This window comes from Pelecanus crispus, chromosome 1 (genome assembly GCF_030463565.1).
Source record: "Pelecanus crispus isolate bPelCri1 chromosome 1, bPelCri1.pri, whole genome shotgun sequence".
Taxonomy (NCBI): Eukaryota; Metazoa; Chordata; class Aves; order Pelecaniformes; family Pelecanidae; genus Pelecanus; species Pelecanus crispus.
The window spans coordinates 79041423-79052201 of NC_134643.1; the positions used below are offsets into that span (position 1 = coordinate 79041423).

At 45.5% G+C, this 10779-nt stretch overlaps 1 protein-coding gene across 1 annotated transcript in view; it reads right to left on the reverse strand.

Annotated features, from left to right (window-relative positions):
* Positions 1-9960, reverse strand: part of SULT4A1 (sulfotransferase family 4A member 1) — a 28806-nt gene extending 18846 nt beyond the window's left edge. Inside the window, exon 1 of the mRNA XM_075726736.1 lies at positions 9792-9960. Within this exon, the coding sequence (XP_075582851.1) occupies positions 9792-9960 (169 nt within the window). The remainder of the gene's footprint in view (positions 1-9791) is intronic.
* Positions 9961-10779: the final 819 nt, after the last annotated feature.

Consider the following 10779-nt stretch of genomic DNA (forward strand, 5'->3'; position numbering starts at 1 on the left):
ACACAGTCATTCCCTCTGTCTGCTGAATTGCAGTTTTAGGCAAACTTTATATTCTATTTCTATTGCTGCTCTTCAGAATTAGAAATGGAAATAGATCTAATTTGGACTATAAAAGGGGATCAGCCAATCTATATCACCATGGGTTTTCTCAGTATTGCAGCAAAATCCTTGAAGAGAACACACTATTTCTGATAGAAAGCACTGGTGATCCAATAGTAGCACTGACATTGATCATTATTAATGTGCACTTCAGCTATATATGCACAGAGCAATCCAATTTTAGCAATGCCTGGAGCTGCTCTGTGCTACTTCGGCAACCCTGATCAGCAGTAAACAGGCTTTTAACTGGATGGTTAACCTGGGTTTACAATTGCCTTGCATCAACAGGACACTGTGAAGCAGCCAACATACTGCCAAATCTGGACTGCTGCATGCATGTATAGTCGGTGTGTGTCTTCTGAACACGATTCTCATCTCACCTGCTTCACGCTTGTCTCATTTTGTTGGCTTAGATGCATTTATTACTCATACAGTGAAGGGCTAATTCAGCACCATTGTCTATATCCCATATGGTGATCTAATGTCATTATACATCATCTAGAACTTGCAGCCTTATAAGGGATGATGGCCTTCACATCCTGCACTATAAACAGCAGGTGGGTAAAAGCATATGAAATCAGCTTGCATTTTCTAAATTATAGATGGATTTTAGCATTTAGTGACAAAAATCCCTCCTCGGTTGTTTCTCCAGCACTCTTCCTTTTACTTTTATCCTTACTATCTCAGCCACTGCCTCAGACTTAACTAGCTAAACCTCCCCTACACGCTTTCAGCCCCATGATATACTTCCTTCCTGATGTTCTGCAGCACCCCTTCATTCCCCTCACAGTGGCTGTCCTAAGCCTACAGCCCAATTTGGCTGAGATGTTATAATGATGGACCATTTCCTCTGCCATGTTGTCTTGTCTGCACACATACAGAGCAAAACACTTCTCTTGCTTCTGAATCTGCAATATATTACAGGATTAACACATGACATAAATGGTTTATTTCTTTTGTAAGAGTCTGTAAAAGACTTTGGTATACAGAACCGTAATTATTTCAGCTCTTGTGCCCTACCTTCCTGGATTCTCCAAGGTGTTACAGAAACTCTGAATAGGGTCAAAGTGATGAGATGCTGAGTGCTTCACATTATTAATCCCCTGTTCATTGCTCCCTCCCACTCAGGGGAAAAACACATTCCTATGTACTAGCATTATTATGGGCTCAGCTTTAATACCTAGACGCTTAATTCAATTTCAGAGCCATAATTTGCTAGTTTCTCTATAAAAATATAGATGGTAGGTGACACCCTTTGTCCAAGAGAATTTGTCATTATAGATGAAAAATTCTGGTAGAGAAGAAATACATCCACATGCCTCCAGTGGAAAATGTAGACAAAAAGATTATGAGACTTATTATTCAAGGTCACAGAATCTCTAGCCAAAAAGTCGTATCGCATGCCCAGTGTACCAAACCTTGCATCACTTCTAAAGCAGCATTGATGGGACAATACAGGGGGTAGTTCCTTCACCTCGTGTACGAATCCCTACTGTACCCAAGAGAAAAGTCTTCATTTAGTAAAAGACTGCATAATAAGAATGAAAAATGATGTGTGCTTAATCTAATTCAGTCCAATGTTCAAGCATTTTCCTTCCTTTCATTAATATCTTCACTACGAAATATGAACATTAACATGAAATGACAATGGCTGTTGGGTTTGGCTGATTTACATAATTTTCTAATTCTTTAGTCTTTGAGGTCATTATCTAATCCAGTCAATAGTGATTTCACATGTCCAGAATACACTTTTTCCACAGGGTAAAACCTTTTTTCTCCCCGCCCCCCCCCGCCACCCCAAGCCTGTTTTCAAAAAACAAGTTGCTCGAGTTTTGCACTACTTCACAGCAGGGAAGCAATTATGCTACATTTGCAAAAGACCCAGCAAAACCTATTAGGTAGCTGGAGAATTCTTCCTCTTCTGAGCCATTTGTTCTGTCTCTAGTAACATCTCTTCACTGGTTTGATAAAAGGCTCATGAGAGTAACACTGCTAGCTAGATAACAAAAATGAGTTCCTTAACAGGTTTTTCTTCTCCACCTTTTTCCTGTTTGAGGCATGTAAGGACCTATTCAATTCTACTCCCACTGAAATCAAGTGAAATGCATCAGTGGCAAACTTAACACTGTCTTCAATTACTTATTATTTGATGTTTTTATTCATCATTTCTTTGCCTAGCAGTATTTAAGACTGAGTCAATACCAGAAAGTATTTTGAGCTATACATAAATAAAACAAAAGGTAGACCCATTTCAAAAGGACTTTCAAAGCCACAGGAACCCAGCTGCCCTAACCCTCACAAACACTTGTCTACAGATGTTACTTTCTGCACCTGAGTGGTCCTCAATGGACCTCAATTAAACACTGAGTTTAAGCACAGTATTTACTCTTCTAATTGGTGGAAGGAACATGACTTCAGTCACCAAGAGCATGAAATCAGATTCAAACATGGACCCTATATATCAGTCCCTAGAAGGACCGCTCACAAAACATATCTCCTATCACCCAATGCAGTTTGCCATTCCCTTTCTGTTTGCATAAGAAGTCCATTCTTTCTGGCCAGCTGGTATGAGAACTGATGCACATTCATATCACATTGAAATAGAATTATATCTGAGCTTTATAAGTTACTTAAGACAGAGAAACCAAGTTACTGTGATGTTACTGTAAAAAAAGAAAAAGTTAAATACCATATACTGATTTTAAAGACATTAACTAACTTTGTTCATCCACATTCGTGAAACCAACAGAGGTTTCCTATCATTCTGTGTCACAGGGAAGAGCTGGTAAGTGTGCATAATATTGTCTCAAAAAACAGAGGTCAAAGGAAAAGAATCCCAAATGTATTTTGTGTAAAATCTCTTCATTTAAGCCAGCCTCATGATTTCTTGAGGCGTTTCTTGGGCCAGTAACATTTGCATTCATTCTTTAAATGCAAATGGATTAAGCTCAAGGCACCAAAATCCTGCAAAGACAATAGGACCATAAATCCAGAATAGAAGAATCTAGCTCTTTTGCAACTGCAAAACTGCTGTCACAAAATAATACCAAGAAAACTCTTGGGAGGAGTTCCATATGAGAACAATGGAAATTAAGGCAAGTCAACTAATTTAACACACAAACATCCATGTGGATGCTCATGTTCTCTGAGGGGCCTTAGCTACAATAGCATAAGGCCTTCTCAGACTTGCCATTACCAGCACAAACTTCTGCAATCCATCCCAGCTGCCTCACATCACTGTGTCTGACAGCTCCCAGCCTAAAAACTCCCATAGCTTGGGCACATCCTCGGGCAACCTTTCAGCCTGATTCTCCTCTCATTTATGACTGCGCAAGTCAGGACTGACTATCAGCGGTGTCGGACCTATGCATATCTGGGTAGGTGGGAAGAAGAATCGGATTCCTTGTGCTCAGGCTTATCGGTCCGTCACGTCATTCAGAGGCTACCAGTGTATGTTAGACAGTTAGGCAGCAAGCCAGGGCACCAAAGAAGTACAACTCACCAAGCCGTAACTGGGGTATGCTTACAGGCAGGTAACAGAGGACACAGGCAGAGTGATTCCCTGACATAATACTCAACTGACGTAGCTCTGTGCAGACCTGTCGCCTACTCACTGATTGCTATGGCAGGTAACTGCAGATATGTTAGCTGGTGGGTTAGACGTCCACAGACTGCAGGATGCCCCTGAAAGTACAGGTCACATGTAGCCACGTATTCTTAGTCAAGTGGTAATACTCTTTATATTGAATAATAAGGGTATTACTGTGCAGTGCAATAATGCTTAAAGAACCAGAAACCAACCTTGCCAGTAAATATTTAACATCCCTGCCAAGAGATTTTTTGTAGTCTGAGGAAAACATGAAGAATAGGATTGCACAAGACAAACAAAGCAAGATTTCACACAAGGCATAGTCATTTGAAACATTTTCTTTATGGTGTATTTCTTAAATCAAGACATTTTGCCAATATGTTTTTATAACATCGTCCCATAGACAACTAAGACTGACTGGAAGGTGAAGGAGAAGAAACAAGAGGCCAGAGATAAGAAATCCTTAAACCAATGTCACAGCCAAAGAAAAACTACGTGTCTACATCCCTAATGGTTCAAGCCTCCTTTGCCTTAAGTGTAACAACTTTTGAATGCTGAGTCTGATCAAAGAATATTCTAGATGTTGATGAGCAGAAGTCTATTAATGTTAGTGGAGAATCAGACAAACAAGAAAAGTGGGGTTCACACTGCACCCTCTATACCCGGTTCACAGCCCAGCAGTTGTGATTCTCACTGCTGTAATGGTCAATGGATCAAACAACTGTTTCCCCGTAACAGAAGAAAACCCTGGGGCACATCGTGTCCCTGGCATGGAAAGATCCAACAGGGAGAGCATCCTGCAGGGTGCATGTTTTGGGAAGTAAGGGTGATATGGACTCGGCAGTGTCAGGTTTACGGTCAGACTCAATGATCTTAAAGGTCTTTTCCAACCTAAGCAATTCTATGATTATAGTATGAGGGACATGGGCTGTGGAAGAATGCAGACAGAGCCCCTGACGTGTGGCAAGGAAAGGGGAAGGACAGAGTGATGAACAGAGCTCCTGTCATCAGCCAGGGAAGGGACTGGGGCATACTGCTGTCCCAGCAAGAGGAGGTGTTGGATCCAGGAGTGCTGAAATAGAAAAGGATAAGAGTGGTATGCATGCAGTGGGAAAGGCACACGGAACAGGAGGAGACAGGAAAGCCACAATGCGTGCAATGCACTTTACCAAGAGATGCAATGAGGAGCATGACCTTCTTCTGTACATACAGAATCTTTTAAGCAAATAAAATAATGGACAATTCAATTTAACTTTCTCTGGTTGATGTCATATAACACCGGAGGTAAGTGTTAAAGAATTTGAAAGAGGAGAACTCAATGAATGTACACACAGGAAAGCTGTCCTTGAACTGATCTGCAAATTCACTGCTGACACTTCATTAAGCCAAAGGCCTACAGTCAGCCATCATATTTCCTACAAGCTAATGGGCAGTTATAAAAATCCAGTGCTGCAAGGAAAATTGAAAATGCTATCTATAAAAAAAACCACCTCCAGACAGGTAAAGGCCATATCCAGCACTTGCACTTCTGACCTGTTGTCTGGCACTAAATGCAAGAGTTCTCATGAACTGGCTGGACTTGAAGCTGATGTTTGCCCAACAACTGACATTTTCTCACACAGAACTCCAGAAAATTATTTGGCAAAATAATCAGCATGGGAGAGACAGCTTCATTACTAATGTAAATAGCTCACTTTCTCAAATTACCAGTTTTGCAAAAAGCATTAATTTGTGGGCTTTGACCCAAGAATGCAAAACACACATTCATTCAGAACAGATACAAGATGGTATTGAGAGAGCTATTGTACATCACTTATGAGTAAAGCAAATGGACAGATCATGTATACAGTCAGGGGTTAGCATTGTAAGACACAGCAAAATACTAAGTGAACCTGGAGTCAGTACTATACTTTAGGGACTGATTTAATTCCACTGAAATCCCTGATGTTAACAGACAGCTGATCTAGCTCTTGGCATGGTGACTGAAGGAGTACCATGAAAGAATTTACTTATCATTAATTCTGTAGTTTCAGTTCATAGAGGAGAATGTTAATTTTCAAGTAGGGTACAAAAAGGCCACAGTATGAGAGGATTCAAGGAAAGCTGTGACAGAGGCACAGTGTTTCCTACGAACATTGCTTCACAGATAAGATACAGATGCAATCTGTTGCATGAGCTCCAATTATTTAATCCTATAGAGAATGGTATTCCATTTCACATTTGCAGCTACTTTAAATCTCAGTACGTCCCATTCAGCCAGCCCATTCTATACTAGAGAGTTACATGAAAGATGAAACTTGTGACTTCATTTCTTCAAGAGCAGTAGCACACCTGATTTTAAAGTATGCATCATAATAAAAAGGTTTTCTGTAATTACAGTTCTACAGTATGCATATGTATAAGCATGTATGCACATTCACATATTTACATGTCTAAATGAGTCTCTGGGTTTTAGGCATAAGCTTCTCCTAGTTAAGCAGCTCCCAAAAGCTGTTCCCATTTGACACAGGTGTTAAGAATAATTAAAGATATAAGGAGTAACATTATTTAGCCATCCATCAGTGGAAATCACATTAAAGCAGAGTCATTTTCCATTAGGCTTATTACATTATTCCCAGTAAGGCCACTGGTACATTCAATTTTCTGCCATTACTGGACCAGCTTTTTCCAGGGTCACTCCCAGTTTACCAATCTCTGTAATTATTTCCAAGCACTATCTCCATTTCACATGCTGAGAGCTGTATCGTCTAGTCTTGCAGAGTATAAAGTCTTCAAAATGGCATACACACTATTTCATGAGTCCCGACCCTATAAGCCACTTGTGTATTTTCTTTGCCAGATAAGCCAACATATGGTCAACAGCTACTGATGGAGCCTTCTGCTATTAGATTGTAGCACAGGGCTCAGTAAGAGCTAGAAGCTCTGGCCTCTCGTACATCTAGCAGACGGAATTGTTTGTGTATTTTCCACAGTTTGAGCAGATGGAGAGCTGGTGAAACACTGAACAAAACTGATTTCCTTAAGAACAACAAAAAAGTTTTCCATCAAACCTGTCTGACATTGGTGCATTTTTCTTTTCCTAAAATTCTGTTGTCAAAAATATTCTTGAAATTTTGTTCAAATGTAATTTATTAACAGAAACGAGATAAGTGGTCCCAACCATGTTTTACCTTTAAAGATTACCAAAAAAGCCAAAGTATTTCACCCAAAATAATTATATTTTGTGCATGAAATCTGTTTTGTAAACCTACTTTTTTGATTACAGTAACATTATGAAAATTTTGATTAGCTCCAGTAAACAGAAAAATCTTTGTCAATGCTACTGAGAGACAGGAAGATGAAGTTGTAGTTAAGGTAACGCAAAGGAGCTTGGGATTCTGGATTTAATTTCTGGCTTTGCTGCAGACTTCCTGCATGGCCTTGGCTAAATCAATGGGAACCATATCAGGGCAGCCTAGTTTCTAACTGACACAGAATCATAGAATTGTTCAGGTTGGAAAAGGCTTTTAAGATCATCCAGTCCAACCATTAACCTAACATTGTCAAGTCCACCACTAAACCAATTAAGGGTAGAGTAGCAATTTCATGTTTCCTGGCTTGGTGGCTGGATCATTTGTAATGAAAGTAAAAACTAGGAATCATTAAGATTGGAAAGGACCTCTAAGAGCATCATTCCAATCATCAACCCAACACCACCATGCCCACTAAACCGTGTCCCAGAGTGCCACATCTACCCGTTTTTTGAACACTTCCAGGGATGGGGACTCCACCACCTCTCTCGGCAGCCTGTTCCAATTCTTGACCACCCTTTCCATGAAGAAATTTTTCCTAATTTCCAACCTAAACCTCCCCTGGCGCAGCTTAAGCCCATTTCCTCTCGTCCTATTGCTAACTACATGGGAGAAGAGACCAACACCCACCTCACTACAACCTCCTTTCAGGTAGTTGTAGAGAGTGATAAGGTCTCCCCTCAGCCTCCTCTTCTCCAGGCTGAACAATCCCAGTTCCCTCAGCCGCTCCTCATAAGACCTGTGCTCCAGAGCCTTCACCAGCTTCGTTGCCCCATGCCTGTCCCTCATCAGAAGACCCTTTGATAATTGATTCAGAAGCCCTAAATAAGGCACCAAGCTGTAAGCCACGTAGGATAAGCTGACAAAACAAGTTCCAGCGGTCTCAGTAGACTTCAGGATACCTAAAGGTAGAGTGTGCAGACATTATTGTTGTCTAGAGTCTAGTGCCTTGACAAGGACTTCAGATTCCTCAAAACCTAAGTATTCTCTTTCCTGGCAAGTAAAATACTGTTTTGATCCCAAGACTGTTCCACCAGCTCCTCCACACAGCACCGTACCTTCAGTTTTGGCGCCCTAGTTCTCAACCTTCCTTTTTCTTCTTCCACAGTGACCATTAGTAAATCTTCTTGTAGTAAGCACTACCATGAACTTTGTAAGTGGACAGTTCCCCGTCACTGGCCTCAGCTGGGGCCCCAAGAGACCTAATATGCTGTTGCTATATTCACAGAATAATAGCAAATATAAGGTTATGCAAGCTGGCTTTCCACAGCCAACTGTAGAGCCATCAAAACTAAGCTATTGCCAGCTGATGTATTAGCTATGTTGTGCCCAGCTGCTGGAAACGGAGGTTAGCTGAGGATATTTAACGATCCGCCAAAAGGAAGTTGGGGTGCAATACTAACACAGGAACACTGTAAACCCAGATCTGCAAAACTGAAATCTTAAAACCAAAAAAATTAAATAGCATTCTTGCTGCATGCTATAATCTTTAAGAAGACAGTTTAGAAGAACAATTAAGATGTAGCTGTCTGCTCCTAATCCTAGCATTTTGGGGGCCATCCATCTACATACTATCCCTTATCTAATGTATGTATCTTCAAGCTCTAGCCAGTCTTTAAGAGCATCGTTAGTAATGAAACATCAAAAACATGTGAAAGAAATATTTGAAACTGCTTGAGAAATATATAATATATACATTGTAATAGGTGCCGTACTGTAGAAAATGTGTATATGGTTGAAGCAGCACACCAAGAAATTGAAAGGCATTAGCCATTCATACAACAATGAAATAAGTCAGAAACCTATGACACTGAAACATCATTTTACAAGGGTATTTACAGAGCTAACATCTGTTATCTCCAGCGGACTTTGAATTTTCTAGAAAGAGATCATCTTATTGTCAGGAAAAAAGTCACTCAAGAATGCGCTTAATAAGAAAGAGTCTATGTGGTTTTATCAGGTGGGTTACAAAGCTACCATATTGTCTGCCCCTCTGCAGGCAGCACTATATCCATGTTAATTCTGTTTGAACATTTTTGCTTGGAAATGGAGAGGATTAGAGATCAAGAAATATAATATTAAAAGCAGACACCCGAATGGTACAAAACAGCAGAAGGATGCGTTTACTGGAGAAAACGCACACTTATACCGCTAACAGGAAACATTTTTGGCAATTCAGACAGTGCAGCAAGAAGGTACTTCGAGCACATGTTCTCCCAGAACGACCTGGGCGGCCGCCTCGGGTGCACAATACGTAAGGCTGCAGAGCAGGCAGCAAACCTGTATGCCACACTAGAAACCTGGATGCACGCTCCATGCGTTCCCGCTTTCCTCCCTCTATGCTGAGCGAGATTTCCCTCGCCTGGAGCAGCACCTTTACCCCCGAGCAGTTCAGCGGGGCCACCGCCACACTTCTACCCCAACCCGGTGGCTACGCCCGAGGGCAGGGACGCCCCACCCGCGCCCGGGACCCGGGGCGGGCAGCCCCCTCACCTCTGCGGGGCTCCAGGGGCCGCCGGCCCGAGGGGTAGCCCCTCTCCGCCCGCGCCTCTGGCGGCGGGGCGCAGGCCTCGCCCCGGCCTCCCGCGGGGGCACGGCGCCGCCGCTGCGCAGCGCCCGCCGGGCGGGGAGGGCGCGGCGGGCCCGGGGCCCAGGGGGAGCCTCCCGCCCCTCCCCGGGCCGGCCACCCCGCGGCGGGGGGCAGGGGAGAAGCCGCCCCCGCCGCCGCCGCCAGCCAGCCCGCCCCCTCAGGCGCAGCCCCAGCCCGGGCGGGGGTGGGGGGGGGGGGGGGGGAGCGGGGCCCGCCCGCCTACCTGATTTGGGGTAGGTGACAATCCAGACGTCGCTGTCCCTCACCGGGAAATTGGCGATCTCCTCCATCTTCCCCCGGCAGAAGGGCGGCAGCCGCACCCCATTGTACTCGAAGTACTTGCTCTCGAACTCCCCGGGCGTGCTGGGGGTCTCGGCCTCGCTCTCCGCCATCCTCTTCCCTGCCGGCCGCGGGGGGGGGGGGGGGCCGGGGGGCGAGGTGAGGGGGCGGCGGGCGCTGGGGCGGGCGGGCGCTGGGCGGCGGGCGCGGCGCGGCGCGGCAGCCCCTGCCCCCGGCACGCCCCCACGCACGCACGGGGAGGGGGCGCGGGGCTGGCGGGGCCGCGCCGCCCGGCGGCGCATGGGCTCCGCGCGCGGTGATGTCATGCGCGGCAGCCGCAGCGCGCGGCCGCCAACGGCCGCTGCCGGCCGGGCCGCCGCAGCCCCCGCCGGGAGGGAGGCCCCCGCCCGCCCCCCGGCCCCTCTCCGCCTCTCCTCCCCGGGCGGGCCGCCTGACGGACGCGCTCCGGGGGCCGCAGCCGGCGGGGGCAGAGGCAGGGGGCGGAGGGAGGACCTGCCCGCCCGCCCGCCTGCCTGCTGGCCGTCAGCGCAGAGCCCAGTCGGCAGCGCAAGGCGCTGCGGCAGCGGCAAGGCCCGGCCTGAGAGCGGGCAGGCGGCCGGCTGGGGAGGCCTGCGGGGGAGGGGGATGAGGAGCAGCAGCAGCCAGCTGCACCGGGGCCTCTTTGCTGTCCCCGCACTCTACCCGAGCGCAATGCATAGGGAGGATAAGGCAAGAAGGAAGGGGGCACACGCCCACCTTCTTCAGCAGCAGAGATCATTTGCCCCTTGCATTGCTCAGGTTTAAACCCATACCTGTTGTGTAAAACCCGTATTTTACACACTAAGCCCTTCATCCTGGTTCCCTCTCCCTAATCTCTTGGATGCCACCCTTCTGTATCTGCTAGGGTAACAGCTTTCATTCCAGCATGGGGC